The sequence below is a fragment of the Mixophyes fleayi genome, chromosome 4 (assembly GCF_038048845.1).
Source record: "Mixophyes fleayi isolate aMixFle1 chromosome 4, aMixFle1.hap1, whole genome shotgun sequence".
Taxonomy (NCBI): Eukaryota; Metazoa; Chordata; class Amphibia; order Anura; family Limnodynastidae; genus Mixophyes; species Mixophyes fleayi.
This window is the reverse complement of record NC_134405.1, coordinates 334,679,781-334,698,614: the sequence shown is the minus strand read 5'-3', so window position 1 is coordinate 334,698,614 and position 18,834 is coordinate 334,679,781. Positions and strand designations below refer to the sequence as shown.

General features: G+C 42.4%; 1 protein-coding gene across 1 annotated transcript in view; it reads left to right on the top strand.

Annotated features, from left to right (window-relative positions):
• LOC142153152 (aldo-keto reductase family 1 member D1-like) overlaps positions 1 to 16,479 on the top strand; it is a 33,373-nt gene extending 16,894 nt beyond the window's left edge. The window contains exons 2-9 of the mRNA XM_075210472.1: positions 724 to 891; positions 8,302 to 8,418; positions 8,932 to 9,009; positions 10,442 to 10,564; positions 12,159 to 12,268; positions 13,855 to 14,020; positions 15,285 to 15,367; positions 16,207 to 16,479. Coding sequence (XP_075066573.1) covers positions 724 to 891; positions 8,302 to 8,418; positions 8,932 to 9,009; positions 10,442 to 10,564; positions 12,159 to 12,268; positions 13,855 to 14,020; positions 15,285 to 15,367; positions 16,207 to 16,249 — 888 coding nt within the window. The 3' untranslated portion in view covers positions 16,250 to 16,479. The remainder of the gene's footprint in view (positions 1 to 723; positions 892 to 8,301; positions 8,419 to 8,931; positions 9,010 to 10,441; positions 10,565 to 12,158; positions 12,269 to 13,854; positions 14,021 to 15,284; positions 15,368 to 16,206) is intronic.
• Positions 16,480 to 18,834: the final 2,355 nt, after the last annotated feature.

The following is an 18,834-nucleotide window of genomic DNA, read 5'->3' as shown; positions in this document are numbered from 1 at the left end:
GAAAAAATGTTAAACTGAGCTTTGCTGGCGTAACTTGCTCGGGAACATTAAGGGTTAACTCGCCGCTACCCCAGGTCTGCACAGATTTCAGTTGCACTTCAATTTAAAAAAATAAGTAAATGTTTCATTTTCAAAATAAAAATTTTAAACAGATAAATATTATTTAAAATCAATAAATAAATAAATAACTAAAAACTTGGCTGCCCCAATGTTGCTGGTTGACCCAACATTCTTTGGAACGTAGCCGATCGGTTCTCTAGGAAATAGTGACGGCACGAGGCAGAAAGTGAGACCTCGTACCTCAAGGATGTCACTATCCTCCTAAAGAAGAGAGGCCACAATATGACATACTTACCATTTATTCCTTCCACCCCTCCCGGAGATCACGGTGGGTAGGTGTAGTACAAATGCAGAGGGGGTTGGGTGCCGCAAATCGCTGCATTTTGGCCCCATAAGGAAGTAAGATCGCGTCGTGTCGCAGTGGAGGACGGCGCCAAAATTACGCAATTTGCGTCAAATCCTGCCGTGCAGCCCCCCATCGGGAGAATGGCTTACTCTCCCAGGAGGGACTCACAAAGAAGATGTACAACTTACTATGTCAAGCGATATACCTCGGATAAAGATAGTGAACTGTATATTATTGTTTTTTTTTTGTTTATAATGTATATATCTATGTATATCTCTATCTGTGCCCTCTGATGACCTCTGTTCTTCATCTTTCAGACCCCTAAAGGGACCTGTTTGGAATCGGTAAAGTTGGCCATAGACATTGGATACCGGCATTTTGATGGAGCCTACGTATATTACAACGAGCATGAGGTGGGACAGGCCATCAGAGATAAGATCGCAGAGGGGAAGGTGAAACGAGAAGACATCTTCTACTGCGGGAAAGTAAGTGCCCAGCAGAGTGTTTCTAATGTCTTTAGACTGCTGAAATGATACCCCGATGACCCCCTATATAGAAAAATATCACACATTCCTTATTTAAAGTCCACATTCCGGCTTTACACAGCAGAGGCAGACAGTTTTGGGGGGACTGAACCAATATCCATGATAATGTCTCCTGTGCACTCAGAAAAGCAGCAATATCACTGAGACAGCAAGGTGGCTAAGTGGTTAGCACTTCTGCCTCACAGCACTGGGGTCATGAGTTCAATTCCCGACCATGGTCTTATCTGTGTGGAGTTTGTATGTTCTCCCCATGTTTGCGTGGGTTTCCTCCGGGTGCTCTGGTTTCCTCCCACACTCCAAAAACATACTGGTAGGTTAATTGCTGCTAGCAAATTGACCCTAAGCTCCAATGGGGACAGGGACTGATGTGAGTGAGTTCTCTGTACAGCGCTGCAGAATCAGTGGCGCTATATAAATAAATGGTGATGATGATGATGATGATGAGGCGCCTTGTTGCAGACAATTTCTGAGCTGAACCAATAATATCTCTAATGATATATATGTGTGACATTCCAATTCCCTAGCGTGAGTACTATTACCAAATCTAAATCATCGTAGTATCTTCTGCGCAGTGCTTCCATCATAGGCAGGATTCGGTAATCTCTTCGCTGGGTAATGTTAAGTGAATCTGCAACGCCAAAGGGTGACTACCCACCTACTTACCACCTCAGACACACAAATTAACTCTTTATAGTCCAGACTGGTCTTTAGAAGCCACTCCGTCACGTTTATTTGCGGTTGCGTGGGCCACTAAAGTATTTGTGTTTTGTTATAAAATAATATATTTCAACGTAGAAAAGGCTAATTTATAGGTAGATTTGTAACACTGAAAACACTTTCAACCTTGGACAAGAATTAACAGAGCAATAGTCTAAGATAGCAGTATAATGTATTGGAATACTTAAACACAGTTTGTATATCTCCCCACCTCCTGTACTATATCGCACTAACAGGTACCTCTGAACCATTTATCTGTAAACTTGACAAAACATGCACAATAATCTAGTCACCTAAATACCGTCTATTGATCATAAACTATTATCACATTCAGCCTAACTTTGAGCAGAGCAATATAAATCATAGATCTTAGAAACATGTACAAATGTTAGCGCAGCTTACTGTCTCCTCTCTGTAAACTGCATGACAATTCACACTAGCAATGCTTTCCACTGAAAAGGCTTTGCTTTTAGGCCTTTACACACTCGTTCACCTTAATATTTTTGACCCTGTCTATCTCTCCCTGCATTGCACCCTTGATACTAAAACATAGTTCTAGAAAAGAGTTTTTACAAATAAATCTTGAGGTCTCCTCACCACTTCCCTGTCTAACTAACAGTAATACAATACTCAGTCAATGTAAATAAGTAATATAACAATCGGTTGTTAATTATCCCTCTGATCTGCAGCTTCCATTGGCAGCATGGCTCCTCTCTGGCATGGAGTCTGGCAGCAACATCCACTCCTCTCCAAGCGGTCTCTTTCTCCCTCTCTTCACCTCTTGTTCCACTCTCCTGCTCTCTCTGAAGATGGCGTTAGCCATTCTGCCCTGTGGAGAGAGCAGCACAGGATAGGGATCTTCGGATCCCTCTCTGCCGCTTTCCTGCTCTTCCCGCCATTAACTAACACAGATGGATCTGCGCATGCGCTACCCACGGTTGTTCATGCACATTGTGGACCTTCAAGTCTAATGGTTTGGCTTTATAAAAAAGCCAAACCATTCGAAGCATCGATGGAGGCTCACCAACATACTGCGGACTCAGTAGGCTCATCAACAAGCAGTCCTCAAGGACTGCTTGTTGATGAGCCTACTGAGTCCAGCAGTATCCATCGATGCTTCTAATGGTTTGGCTTTTTTATAAAGATACCCTGATAAGTTCTTTTTCAAAGTATTTTATGTAAGTGTAAATCTATATTGTTTTATAAAATAAATGTGTGGATATACAGTATCACACTATGTGAGTTTTTCATCTTGCAATTCTGGTTACTACTGAGAACATATGATGTGCCAGCTCTGTACCCCCATCGCTGTGTGAGGCAACACTGACTTGAAGCAAAACCTGAGCTCTTGATGATACAGGATACTAACAGATAAGCCTTAAAGATTTTATATCTGGTACGCATATTATATTTGCTTGGTGCTGGTACTCCAGAGTGCACCTATTCTATTGATTCACTTCAACCTGTGTGTCTGTACCCACGTGGTGATACTTATTTCTACTACTTGGCACATCAGCCTGTATTGTTACATACAGTATTATACTATGTGGCGCCCCCTCCCGCTTATTTTGTTTTATTTATATATATATATATTATATACCATGGGGTATATTTACTAAACTGCGGGTTTGAGAAAGTGGAGATGGTGCCTATAGCAACCAATCAGATTCTAGCTGTCATTTTGTAGAACGTACTAAATAAATGTCAGCTAGAATCTGATTGGTTGCTATAGGCAACATCTCCACTTTTTCAAACCCGAACTTTGTTAAATATATCCCCATGTATTAAATATTTTCCAATATAAACTGCTTGCAATTAATAAATGAAATAAGGCTTACCTGTAATTAGAAATCCTCATAGGCCAGTCTCCAATTAGGCCCAAATTCAGTCAACAAGTAAGCCTAGTAATGTTGCTTACCCGAACCTGAATCTCTTATGGAAAGCTGCAATAGGACTGGGCGAAACAACGCCACCAGGGTTCAGTGATTGACAGAAACGCAGCGTGCAAAAAGACAACCCTACGCGTTTCACGATAGCACTTCGTCAGACGTGTATATAATGTTTTGTTTTGCTTTTTCTTTTTTAAATTGGCGGGCTTTCAGTTTCGTCTCACATGCCTATATAGTCAGAGACTGGTTTGGTGAAGTGGTTAACCCTCGCCTCTCCTGTCCGGTATCACTGGGGAAACTGAGTTAATGTTTCGCTGCCTTTGCGAGATTTAATGTTTTTATACATTGCGGCATTTAAAAAAAATCTGCATCACCGCAGTTTGCTAAATGGGCCCCACAAAGCGGCACCTGGGGTAGGGATTAGTAACGAATAAAAAATAACAGACACTTTCCATGGTCCAATTGAACAATCCGCTCTCTTAATGTAGGGTCAGACACTGGAATCTATTTCCTATGTTATGACAGGGTTATTGTATGAAAGGATGACCTATTTTAATAGCGACCTTCTTTCTGAATGAAATAAGGGTCGTACCATGTCTCATCAGTAGAAAATACCAAGCTGGCACAGCACCCTCCGACACGACCTACATAACATTTAATGTTTGTCTTTAAAGTCGAGTTGAACATTTTAAACTAAGTTCCTACCCTTGTCACTGCTGCGGAGCGGCGTTCATATCCTGAGCGCTGACACAACGAGAAACGCTGCCTTCTCCAAAGCGTCATTTATAGAGTTCCTTTGAAATAGCGTACGGATGAGAAATACGTTTCTAATAGAATACAATTCTCTGCGCTTAAAGGTTAGAGAATTGTTCAGCGTATACAAAACACATTACAGACCTTACTTTCTAATAACCGTTTCTGGAAAAGCCAGAGGGGGCAGTAATCTCTGCTCATTTTTCATCTCGCCCCAAAATGAGCGGAGATCTTAAAGAAATCTCCACTGCGAAGTGGCTCACGGACGAGAGCAAGGCAAAGAAAAGGAGTACACTTGATACTGGGCAAATCATGTTACAATGCAAGGGGTGCAAATTAGTTTATTATTGTGCACATAAGAAATTTTGTTCATGTAGCACACAAATATTTGATAACTTTATTTTTACACTGAAATTTAAAGTTAATCTAGGACATGCCCTACCCCAGCTATAAATCTGTCCCCATGTTTTAAATTTACCTCCCCCTCCAATGCAACATGGTTTTGCCCAGTTGCAAAGTTACTCCATTATTTTGCTTTGCTCTCCTTAATGACTCAGACCCTATAATACCCTCTTTGTCTGTCAATTGAATCTTAATCTATAATACAGTGGTAGTCAGCATATCGATGCTGACTACCCCAACGTCTTAACACCGAAGGGCTCCTTCCCGACCAGGCTCCAGGACAAATAATGTGTCAACCGTCTGGAAGGAGTTGATGACCCCCTTAACAGCACCGATAACAGTGTTGCGGTTGCAAGTGATGTCATCAGCTCGCGCCGGCTTCTTCGTTCATCGCGATTCCTTCAGTCGTCCTGTCGGGAAGGAGCCCTTCGGTGTCAAGACGTCGGGGCAAGTCTTGTTGGAATAATCAACATTATTATTCCGTACCCCACCCCTATAATATATAACCAGCTGTTGTAAGTACCGTAGTCTAGAATATTAGCCATGCACTCAATAGCTTGTTCCACAAGTCAGATACACCCTACCCTCGTTGCGTATAATTCAGTGTGACACTGAAGATCCAGACTTCTAATTTTATATACGTTCAAATTAATAGTAACTTTTAAAAATAAAATAAGTAGTTTTGTTCTTGGCCGAGTTAACTTTTCCTCATGATTTACTTCTGTTATTTGCAACTTGAGAAAACTTTCAGTAAACTGATGAGTAATTGACTGTTCTCCTGGTAGAAGTTTCCAAGTCGGAGAACACAACACTTCTTGGTTGGAAGGACTCCTGGTCCTACGGAGCTGTGGCAGGTTCTCCTGTATTTCCAGGAACTTTGGAGCAAACCAGACCCCTCCTGGCTCCGTTTTATGGCTTCCGTCCACAGATAGAAATAGCCAAGCGGTTTCTGAGCAATGTTCTCCCAGAACATTTCCCTTTTCACTTATGTGAAATGTGAATTATAAACTGTATGATTTATGGGCCTCTGGGATTTGGTTGGTTGTTTGACCAATTTGTAGCTCAGTAATATCCAAGGGATGTTTTAACATAAGCGCTTAGATCGTTTCTGTACTGGTGATCGCCAAAAGTGCACTGGAGCAATATCACTTATATTTTATCTATATGTTGTGGGGTTTTTAATGTCTGTTTCCTGTAAGAAAGTATAAAGCAGTGGTTCCAAAACTGTATGCCCCGGCTCCCTCGGGTGCCGCGGAGACCTCACAGGGGTCCCGGGGCCAGGGCCGGTGGTAAGCAAGGCGAGGGACTACTTGGTAATTATTTTGGTTTAAAGGTGCCTTGAAAAAATTATGGAGACCTTGAACTGAGAAAGTTTGGGATCCCCTTTATACTATAAAGTATGGAGCTCTGATCCCTGGAAGCCTATAATGTTGGTCCACTGGACCCAGCCAGAGACGCCAACCTCCATACATTATGGGCTCAGTAGGTTTGTGGGAATTACCATGATTGGGGTATATAAGAAGGGGGTAAAGAAGAGAATGCCCATGACAGCATTTCGGTTTCAGAGCGGCTTTATTAATATTTTGTACAATTTTGTGTAGTAGCCAGGAGGTGGCACGGTCAGTAACTATTATCTGAGGACACCTAGGACCATGTGGTATTACCTGGAATACTGTATAACAGTGTGGGGGTGCTTCAAGCCCCCCAGTGGGGAGTACATTGTGAGGCAATGTGGGGTACGTTGATGTCTCAGAACTAATTTGTAGGATAAGATGTAGAATCCTTTATCCTTCCAAAACTCTTCATGGGAAAAATATCAACTGGTGCCACCAAGTTACGAGACCATACCCCCAATCGTTCATCTACCCCGCCCCATCCCCCACATTCCATCAACATTGGGTCAGACGCATGTGAAAGTGGTCTGTTGTGGGTTGGGGGGGTATGTGACACGTAGGCGACTCTCTCTCCCCCAGGTGGACTATTTAATCCCCGTAATGGCAGAGCCCAGGATAATACTCTCCCCCGCCAGGACAGAGTATGAATATTGTTGGGGTTTTTTTGGGTTGGAAGCCCAAACTCCAACCGCTAAGCTGTCACCCACACAGCATATTGTTACCCTCTACAACCTCACAACCAATGTGAGCCTCCTGGTGGCCATTTGCAGTTTAAATTAGCGGTTTATCAACACGAAATATGAAAATATGTTGTGCACAGGAACGAGTGGTTCTCCATAGACTACGACTCTTATCTTGAATATCTAAGAATTGTACATATGTATTTTGTTACTGTTACTCGTCAGTCTTTTATTCAATTCAAATCATGGGGCCTATTTATTAATGTAACGCTTATAGTCGCGATTTAATAACAAGGACTGTAAGTAAGTTAATAAATAGTATCTTGTATAAATTGTATCTTTCAGACAAGTGTCCTTTGATTTTACACAGCATGACAAGCTATTTTAAATACACACATTAAGACAGTGACATCACTGAGAGTGCAGCCTATCCATTCACTAGGAACCAGTGACATCACTGAGAATGCAGCCTATCCAGTCACTGGGAACCAGTGACATCACTAAGAATGCAGCCTATCCATTTACTAGGAACCAGTGACATCACTAAGAATGCAGCCTATCCATTTACTAGGAACCAGTGACATCACTGAGAATGCAGCCTATCCAGTCACTAGGAACCAGTGACATCACTAAGAATGCAGCCTATCCATTTACTAGGAACCAGTGACATCACTGAGATTGCAGCCTATCACTTTACTAGGAACCAGCGACATCACTGAGAGTGCAGCCTATCCATTCACTAGGAACCAGTGATATCACTGAGTATGTAGCCTATCCATTCACTAGGAACCAGTGACATCACTGAGACTGCAGCCTATCCATTCACTAGGAACCAGTGACATCACTGAGAGTGCAGCCTATCCATTCACTAGGAACCAGTGATATCACTGAGTATGTAGCCTATCCATTCACTAGGAACCAGTGACCTCACTGAGACTGCAGCCTATCCATTCACTAGGAACCAGTGACATCACTGAGACTGCAGCCTATCCATTCACTAGGAACCAGTGACATCACTGAGAGTGCAGCCTATCCAGTCACTAGGAACCAGTGACATCACTGAGAGTGCAGCCTATCCAGTCACTAGGAACCAGTGACATCACTGAGAGTGCAGCCTATCCATTCACTAGGAACCAGTGATATCACTGAGTATGTAGCCTATCCAGTCACTAGGAACCAGTGACATCACTGAGAATGCAGCCTATCCAGTCACTAGGAACCGGTGACATCACTGAGGCACAATTGATAGGTGGATTTCTATTGGTTTAGCCTACAAGATGGATGCCTCTGCTGTACCTCTGTGATGCCCCTGATTCTTAGTGCACTGCCAGGTTACATTCTTATGACCAGTAAATTTGGCATTGCAGCATGTTTTCGTTGAGTTGTCTACTAAACAAAAGCTTCATTTAAACAATTTTTGCAAAAAAACCCATAAAGATTACGTTTGTAGAACCAACTGTTGCATTTGGAAAATAATATTAACTCACTTATTTTTTTTTATCCCTCTTGTTTTAGCTTTGGAACACATGTCATCCTCCAGAACTTGTCCAGCCCACATTAGAGAAAACATTGAAGACATTAGGGCTGGACTACGTGGATTTGTATATAGTCGAACTGCCGATGGCCTTTAAGGTAAAGCGCTCGCTAATCTGTGCTAACTATTCCTACCCTGGTCACGCCCACTGGCGGCGTGGTGTGGAAACCCCCCCCTAAGGCCTCCCACTATGTCAAACGTAAACTATTATTCTGCATTGTACAGATGGGGAATCTCTGGGTTACACTTTGCAGTTTCAGCCTTTCTTGTGCCTAGAATATATAATTCTTTAGTTGCGGGTAAACACTACGCCGAGGCCTCTCTAGAATATGTCCGCAGTCGTTTTAGTGTCTTTTGAATTCCTACTTAAAAACGGGGGGTCGCAGTCACGTGATGACCTCAAAACACAGGTGGTCTCCTCTCATCGCAGTCATGTTCATATGCCCCCCTCAACTTTGCTCTGTCTAAAAATATATATATATATATATATATATATATATATAATCTCCCTGGGAAGACCAGCCTTATGGTAATGTTACTAGTTAAGATTGTTTTTACCCAACAATGAATCCACAATCTGCGCTACAGTCTAAGTTTGATATCTTTCACAGCCGGGGGATGAAATCTACCCACGGGATGAAAATGGAAAGTTCCTGTATCACGAGACGGATCTGTGCGCTACATGGGAGGTAAGGGGATGAAGATAAATGAATGAGTTGTATGCTTATATCCACCAGTCTGTTTGTAATATCGGCGAGTGAATGGTTTTGTTGCACTGTGGATTTCGTGTGACCACAGCTGATTTGCATTGGAAACAATTTTGGTTAAATGGAACACGGGTGGAGCTGGAACACAGACCGATGGAACAGCTGGAAAATCAATGAATCAGTCCAGGGGCAAACGCAGGATTTGTAGAGGGGGGGTTTCCACACCACGCCGCCAGTGGGCGTGACCAGCATGCATGGGGGTGTGGCTATAATTTTAGACAGTGCTTGCCTGCTCTCCAATTCTTCCTATCCCCATAATATACATGGGCAATGCTGCGTGCACTATTATTAGGTGCACGCAGCTCTACTTTTTCAAGCAGAGCCGTGTGAAGCTGGGGCAGGGTCCAGCCACCTCAATGATACAGTGCCCAGGCTTGGAGGGGGGTTTGCAGGCACTAGGAACCCCCCTTCCTCGGTTTGCCTATGCAGTTAATCCAGATTCTTGGCACTGAACCATTCGGACCTCTTATACCATGGTAAAGTAATAGACTGAAACACTGTGGTCGCTCAACTTGGGCCCCATTCATTCGCGGACGTAAGTCCCGTTACACGCTGTATCTTGCATGATATAGCTTTGCGCATGCTTAGTAACGGACTCTGAACCAAAGTGCATGCGATTCATCTTTGAATGCAGATGATGCTTCCGACAGTCCGCGGAGGTGAAGCAGCGTATACTCGTTGGCAGTGTACAGTAAGAGCGAGCCAAGGTCAAGCTCACGGACATCCATCAGATTCAAACTCTGGGCTTCTCTCAGGTACATGATTTTTAGCCGTACCACCTGCAACCAGCTACAGGTCGGGCGTAATTGCCGATTGACAGTGTGTTAATGTATAAACAAAAATGTTTTTCTGTGCAGTTAGGGAGCAGTACAAGACATTTATACATTCAGAGGACCTGACACACAATATAAAGATCTTTTAACAGACATTACATAAAGTTACAGTTACTTTGTGTTATCGCCTCTATATTCACCTTTTCACAAGTCTGCATCATGCTCTGGGGGGTGTGAATATTACTGAGTGTGAACAACCCGTGAGCTGCCTGGAGCTGAGTAGGCCTGAGAATCATCCTGTTATATAATCCCACTGCTGGAAGTCAGCCAGCTTTCAATGTATTGTCCTTCAGATCAGTGTCATAAGATCTTCAACCCACGGGATAGCCCACACTCATGTCATTAATCCCTACGGTGTTTTACAGCTGTTTCTTTCTCAAGAATGGTGCGTGTCAATAGCTGTACATTATAATTAGGCTTTCATCCTGATTGTACTGTTAATGTTTTTATGTAATGATCGGCATACACAGAAATGTCTCGGTCACTGAGATTTGGTAAAGACCTATATTTGTGTCTTGCAGGCTTTAGAGAAGTGTAAGGACGCCGGACTGGTGAAATCTTTGGGGGTCTCAAATTTTAACCGCCGGCAGCTGGAGCTGATTCTGAACAAGCCGGGACTGAAATACAAACCCACCAGCAACCAGGTGAGACGGCCGGACAGTAACCGTATGAGTGATTTAATCCTAGCGACTGGGGTGGGTGAAACTTATTCTCAGTCACTAGGACCAAATAAACACATCATGCATTATTCATACGTGATGACGTGGGCGGCCTCGGTCTGTCCAGTATAGAGTTATATTATTCCCAAACATCCCGTTCTTTAATTAGAAATTGTTTTCTTATATTCTTCCTACTATTATATTATTTACTGCTGTTAGTATAGGATCTTGGCCAATTTGTTTCCACCATTGCGTAAAATAATCATTATCTGAGCAGAATGTAAACTTTTTCATTATATTATCAGAATGAATGAAAATGAATTTTTGTAACCATGTTTGAAGCACCATCACACTCCACAAATAGATAAATGAATCCCCATCCCCCAAAAAATAAAAATCCATTACGAAAAAAACTTTCTTGAAATAAATGGCCATCACAGTCCCCGAGGGCTTTGGTAAATCCAGCAAAAACTTCTGGATATAGTACTTTCCCCAAAAAATAAATAGATGTTTAATAAACGAGGCAGCACAGTGGCCTAGTGGTTAGCACTTCTGCCTCACAGCACTGGGGTCATGAGTTCAATTCCCGACCATGGCCTTATCTGTGTGGAGTTTGTATGTTCTCCCCGTGTTTGCATGGGTTTCCTCCGGGTGCTCCGGTTTCCTCCCACACTCCAAAAACATACCAGTAGGTTCATTGGCTGCTATCAAAATTAACCCTAGTCTCTGTGTGTGTGTGTGTGTGTGTATGTTAGGGAATTTAGACTGTAAGCCCCAATGGGGCAGGGACTGATGTGAATGAGTTCTCTGTACAGCGCTGCGGAATTGGTGGCGCTATATAAATAACCGATGATAATGAAATATCTTTTATTTAGAAAAAGATTATGCATACAAAAAAGTGAGGGACACAAACTTTTTTTTCCTGATTCTTCATATAATTACTTTGATCCAGTTAGTGCAAACTTAGAATGTTACACCAATATTTTATTGGCTAGTTCTCCCGAGTATAGGGGTACCACTTAAAAGTACTTTATGTGACGTATAACCGGACATAGGCGATATTAAGGCATTGCAGCCTAAGGCTGGCAAAACCAAGGTTAATGATGTTAATCTGTGCACTGTGGTCAGAAAGGGTTAATAAGTAACTAATATATTTGGAAAATACATTTTATACTTACACACATGCAATATAGAGAGGTCTGTTTGGACAACCTGGGAATTTAAAGGTCTGCTCAGACTTACAGGCCCCAATTTCGAGTGGTGACTGACGCAGTGTTGGAGTGTTTTGTTTTATACGGAAATCTACAGTTCATATAATTAAAAACTGCTCTTATTCGTTACCGTCATCGGATTCCCTTTTACAATGCCCACCGTCCACAGTGGGGGCAGCTATCTTGTGGACTGAGCCAACGTCCGTGAGAACGCAGCCTATTTATTCACCAGGGATTGGTGACATCGCTTTTGTCCTCGTGCCCGGTGGAGAGGACGGATCCGCCCCTTATAATGGCTGCCGCCGCTGTGTGCGGGGATTGTATGACGTACACTGCGCTTCACTTACACTGTCTGTTTGTTGGCGCAGGTTGAATGCCATCCTTACTTCACCCAGCCGAAGTTACTGGAGTTATGCCGGAAGCACGAAATAGTCATTGTGGGCTACAGTCCGATCGGGACGTGCCGCGATGAGTCATGGTGAGCAGCGATCAGCCGCTTTACTGCAGATATACACATGTAAAAAACTATTAATTGGGGCGTAACAATGTATAGTGTATATGTGGTTAAAGTTATTTTAAAATGATTTTTAACATATAATTCAGGGGTGGTCACTAAGGGTAATTTATCACATCACACGCAGATAGATTTGTGGGCTAAGAGGGTGGCTTCTGTGGGAGGCAGGGGGGGGGGGTTAAATCAGGAGTTGGGCTGATCATATCGTCTGCTGAGTGTCAATGAGGAAGATGAGTATTCCCTCCCTCGCACATTAACACTTTCCTCTAGTCTTCAAACCTTCAAGCGTTCTCTGAAAACCCACCTCTTCAGACAAGCTTATAGTATTCCTCAACCACCATCTTAACCTCTCTAGGTTACCCTATTGCCACCCTCTACACAGCTAACACAAGACAACAACCCTCTGACCAACATTGCAACACACACAGCCCACTCAATACTTTTACCTTTGCATTCTAGCTGGTCCAGTCTGCAATATGATGTAGCACATGCCCTTGTATTTCAAACTCCCATTGTCCTATAGATTGTAAGCTTGCGAGCAGGGTTCTCTTACCTCTCTGTCTGTATGTATTACCCAGTATTGTTTTATTAACGTTGGTTCTCAATTGTAAAGCGCTACGGAATTTGCTGGCGCTATAAATAAATAATGATGATGATGATGGTTCTGCAGAAAATAATAATTTTACAGCTGTACCTACATGCAAATGTAGTTCCAATGACCATCTTGAAATGCGCTTGGCTGTGCGAGTCCGTAATTCTTGAAGTTTGTAAATGAGCCTGTCGGCTCTATATTAATATTAGCTTGAGTTGAAGAGTGCAGTACCATCATACCACCTGCAGAGGTCAGTAAACCTTATTAACTGCATTTTACAAATGGCAGCGCACAGCCCCACCTAGTGGTTGTGACTGGGCACTGCCTTTCACTTATTAAATTGAAGCAATTTCTCTATTGAGTTTGGAAAATGCATTACCTGGCAATCCAAATGTGTTGTATTTTAAAAGGGAACGCTGCACCTTCTGTTATCATTCATTTTCACCAATTGATAATAAGATAATTTGCAAACCAGTAACATTCCTGTTGCATTGTGGTAATATTATGGTAGTATTACACAGGCAAGGAGGAATTTGTCTCCTGAGAACTATTATTTCGTATTGTCAGAATATCTGTGAACAGCTGTCATGTCCCCTTTTTTTTATTTGTTACATGTTCAGATAAGTAAATGTGGCTAAGTACATGTTAACAAACTTAAGGGGTAAATGTAGCAAGCTGAGGGTTTGAAAAGTGGAGATGTTGCCCACAACAGCCAATGAGAGTCTAGTTATCATTTATTTAGAACATTCAACAAAATGACAGCTAGAATCTGATTGGTTGCTATAGGCAATACCTCCACTTTTCAAACCCGCAGGAAACTCGCAGCTTGATACATGTGCTACAAAGTGGTTTAATAACTGTACATATGGAGTTGTAATCTATCCGTATTTCTTCTGTTATAATAAAGGGGATTGGGAATGAGATTTTCTCTCTTTTTATTTTCCTTTTATCCATGTAGGGTGAATGTCTCCTCCCCGCCTCTTCTGCAGGACCCTACTTTGAACGCCATCGGCAGAAAGTACGGCAAGACGTCGGCTCAAGTGGCATTACGTTTCAACAGCCAGAGAGGGGTTGTGGTCATTCCAAAGAGCTTTAATCCAGAACGGATCAGAGAGAATTTCCAGGTGGGAAAGTACAAATCTTAATGAGATGTTAAAGGAAATTTAAGCCAAATAAATTTCTTTCTGTGTGTTGGAGCATACAGTAAGAGGCAACAAGTCACATTCCCTTTTATTATTATTATTTATTATTATTTAGTTATATGGCGCCACAAGGTATCCGCAGCGCCGTACAAAATACAAAAATACAATACAGACAGTATACCAGGGTACAACAGTACAGAGTAAAACGAGTGTAACCAAGACTTTAGTATCTTCAGGCAGAGCAAGTACAGTGGTGTAGAAGGAATGGAATTGAGACAGAAGGGAAGAGGACCCTGCTCGTCAGAGCTTATAAACTAACGGTAGGGAAAACAGACAGGAAGCACGAGAGGAGTCAGTAGAGGGCATCAAGCATAAGAGGAGACAGGAAAGTGGGAGGGGAGGAGAACTAGACAGGGGAAGGTTAGGTGGATGGCTGGATGGCCTTGAGGAAAAGATGGGTTTTGAGAGCCCGTTTGAAGGTGCTCAGATTAGGGGACAGACAGATGGATGGAGGAAGGGAAGTTGTCAGGGGGGGCAGCATGGGAGAAATCTTGAATTCTGGCGTGGGGTGGAGGTAATCAGTACCAAGGAGAGGCGACAGTCATTAGCCGAACGCAGGGAACGGGCAGGAGTGTGGATGGAGAGGAGGTTAGAGATATAAGGGGCAGTGGAATGGAAGAGGGTCTTGTAGTAAACTCGGTGATGAGTTTAAAGAGGATTCTGTAGGGGACGGGGAGCCAGTGTAAGGCCAGGCAGAGAGGGGAAGCAGAGGAGGAGCGGCGAGAAACAAAGATAAGTCTTGCAGACACATTAAGAATAGAGCGAAGAGGGGCGAGATGGGAGTGGGGGAGGCCAGTAAGGAGAAGGTTACAGTAATCCAGACAGGAAATGATGAGAGCATGGATGATGGTTTTGGCTGCATCCTGAGAGAGGAAGGGCCTTTGTTGCCAAAGCAGATTATTAAAGATATTTACACGGCTTCAGAGTAAAACGCAACATCATCACAATACATTACTGGATTACAACTACTATTTGTAGGTTGGAATATGATCAGGGCTGATAATGATTTACTTGAGCTCATACAATACATTCTGTTGTCATGAAAACAGCTTTGTTGTCACTGTATAGTGTTGGTTTATATCAGTGACAGCTATTAAGGCATGTAAACAAGTGATAACATTGTGTTGGAAAATAATTTCTGCTGTGAATTTAACTATTTGATACGTTTTCTTCTTTAAATACTCAGATTTTTGACTTCTGTCTAACTGATGAGGAAATGAAGGACATTGAGGCTCTGAATAAAAACATTCGCTACGTGGAGTTATTAATGTGAGTTTACACCCCCCCCCCCCCCCCCCGCCCACCAACAGGGGCAAAGGCAAAATTTTCATTGAGAAGGGGGGAATGTTTGCATCCTCTGAAATCAAAATTGCCACTTTATACTCCTCATCAATACAAAGAATTATACATGTAGGGCCTGATTCATTAAGCAACACAAAAAGAAACGCATTGTGCGTTTATTTTCCAAATGCACGTACATGGGATATATACACGTTTGTATTCAACAAGGAGCTCTACTCTAACAGACAATACACTGCAGGGTACGTCCAATACAGGTGTGGAATATAAAGTCACAAAAGAACACACAGAAAAATAAACATTAAAAAGGTGTTTTACTTTAGGATATAAGGTCTAAAATTAATTCTTACAGTTGCTCCTGATTACAAACACATGTTATAGCATGCATACACAGCCATCATCCCTAGTAATGGGCACTTACACCCGACCTGTAGCTGGTGCAAATGATACAACAGAAAAACACGTATCTAAGAGATGCCCAGAGCCTAAATCAGATGCTGCTGCATGCATTCGAGCTTGGCACACTCTTATTGTACACTGACTACGGGCATACGCCCAGTACCCTCCACATTCTGCCCAAGAATTCGTAGACTGCACTCCAAGATCAACTGGACGTCACTTCGTTCTTTGGCGTATGAGCCAGTTCTCAAATTTACACACAATACAACCTTTACACTCATTAATGATTCAGGCCAGTGCTGTACACAAATCATTACAGCTAATTGAACTTGTTTTGCACAGACTATACTATGATACGAGGAGACACGTTGGGCAGTGAAGGAGTTTTGATAACGTTGTGTTACTTCCAGGTGGAGCGATCACCCAGAATATCCCTTCAAAGACGAATACTGAGCTCCGGGGATACACAGAGCGTCCCACCCATGGTCCAATCTAAGACACGCTGTCATAGCGATACCGCGGATGTCTCTCCCACCGACATCCAAAGACACATCAGAATCAGGCGTCGGCTCTGCTGAAGGCCTCTGACCAGCTCTTCTGCCACCGATCAAGTTTCTTATCAAAATGTCGATTTTATTTACAGCTGAACATTTTGTTTTTTTTATAAATATTTCACTTCTTGACTCGAAATTTTCTTCTTTTATAGCTCTCGTTCCTCTGATTATCCAGTGCCGTAGCGCACTGGTTACTTCTAAATATATGTAACGTGTTCCTTTTATAGAGCAACTGACAAGGGTGCAGGTTACACCTTCCCGACAGCTTAACGTCCCACAAGCGTCTTATCTGATTGGCTGGACATCTTTAGAACCGTTTTTACGCAGCCGTGGTTATATCACATATCCGTGTTCGATACCTCACTGCACACGTTTTCTTTAATGTTCCACCAGTGCTGTAACTCATGGGATATTTCTGCCGCACATCAGCATTTTTTGGAAATGAGCCTTTTTTGTTAGTTATGAACTCTAGGTATAATATAAATGATCATATCATGCAATTATATTATCTAAATGTCTCTGCAATAAGCCTTTTTCGGGAAGGGATGACACTAAGCCTTTTATGGCAGATTATAGAATACTGGCTTAAGCTGGGTACACACTACAGTAATTTCATGCGAGTATCATGCAGATCACACGATAAACGACTGTTAGGTCAGATATCACATTAGTGTGCACGCTCCCACAATCATGTTTTATCGCACCAGAACACATTGTATCGCTTGATTTGGTTTTCGAAACTTTCTAAATATCCCGATCAGCGACGGAACGATGTCGGGCGAATGTGGCAGTGAGTACACACTCATGGCCAGCAGTGTAGGCAGATATCTGTAGAGTGTACAGAGTCAGGATCTTTTCAGAAAATGGTTATGAGAGATGAAGAGCACAGATCTGATGGTAAATCGTGTAGGTGTGTACGCATTAATCTGCATGATCATCCGGACTCTCAGCCGTTGGTAAAATCGTTGCAGAAATCGCATTTGCAGTCATTTTCTGTAGCGTGTACCCAGCTTTATACTCAAGTAGCTAATACAGGCGGCTAGATTTACTAAACTGTGGAGATGTTGCCTATAGCAACCAATCAGCTGTCATTTTGTAGAATGTACTAAATGAATGATAACTAGAATCTGATTGGTTGCTATAGACAACATCTCCACTTTTTCAAACCCGCAGTTTAGTAAATCTAGCCTAGGGTGTGAGGTAAACGCAGCTCTTGGCTGCTTCTTCTGTCCAGTCTGAGGCTGTGCTATTTATAGGCTGAGACTGAGTATGACTCTCTACCCCCCCCCAGTTTTCACTGATAATGCTACAACCGCTGTGAGCACTGCAGTCCCGTAATGGTGAGGGTTAAAAGGTGGACTCACACCGAATGGGGGACGTGACAAAATATTTACCTATCTAGGGTTTTTCGAAAATTGTATTATCTCTTTGGAGTACCTGTCGCCTTCACACAGAGGAGTCTGTCACTTTTTTGGGGAAGTTGGACCAATTCTCATGAAAAGGGAGGTCACTAGAAATTAGTGACACGCCTCAGCGATTGCCGTAAAGGTTGGTTCTGCCCACAAGATGGCTGCCACAAGGTGACAAGTGCACTTTGAGAGGGAAAAGGTCTGTCGGGTACTAATCATGGCTTCTACCAAAGCATGATTATTCATAAAACAAACACATGCTGCTTCTAATAATTCCTCCTTGCCACAGAGGAAAACCTATATCAATTTTGACTTTCCCGTCACCATGTTCCTTATATATCAAAATGACAATACACTAATAGCGGCTCAATTCATGTGGACAGTATTTTGGTCCTCCCCAATTTTACTTTTTTACAGTTTATTTTAATAAAGTATTTTACTTTGTACGGCAATAATAGCCTACAGTAATTACACACATTACTTGGCAACATTTACATTTCATTCTGTGTCATGTAGTCATCCGTGGGTTAATGTTGGGTGCAGAAAATGTAGAAATTAATCTTAATATCACCCCGAACATCACTGTAAACTCTAATTCATACACCCAGGGAATAATAACACAAAATGCACCCCCCCCCCCCCCCCCCCAAGAGAAAAGTAAACGTATTAAAAATGGGGCATTTGTAAACGGGGAGTTCATTATGGTATGTTAAGCAAAGGCAATACTGCAATACATTGATCTATTCACTGGTCCGTTTATTGATCCAAATTAGTGACTTGGAAGGTTGCATGGACTTTTGCAGAAATATGGTGTCATGTAGTGAGCAACTATTGTTGTGACATTCAAGTGAACGCAAGACATATCAAAGTATCTTTTATACAGTATTAGATTTAGTTTTATGTTAAGATTATCCATTATAAATCCTTTCTCCAGTACTAAATAGACAAATATTCATTGGCATCCTGTGGACAGTTACCTTATGGTACCCGTATCTGGGTCACTGACTGTGCAGTGTGCCGAGGATCATGTACAGTAGTTTCCTCCCATTCCCTTATTACAGGACTGTGATTTAGA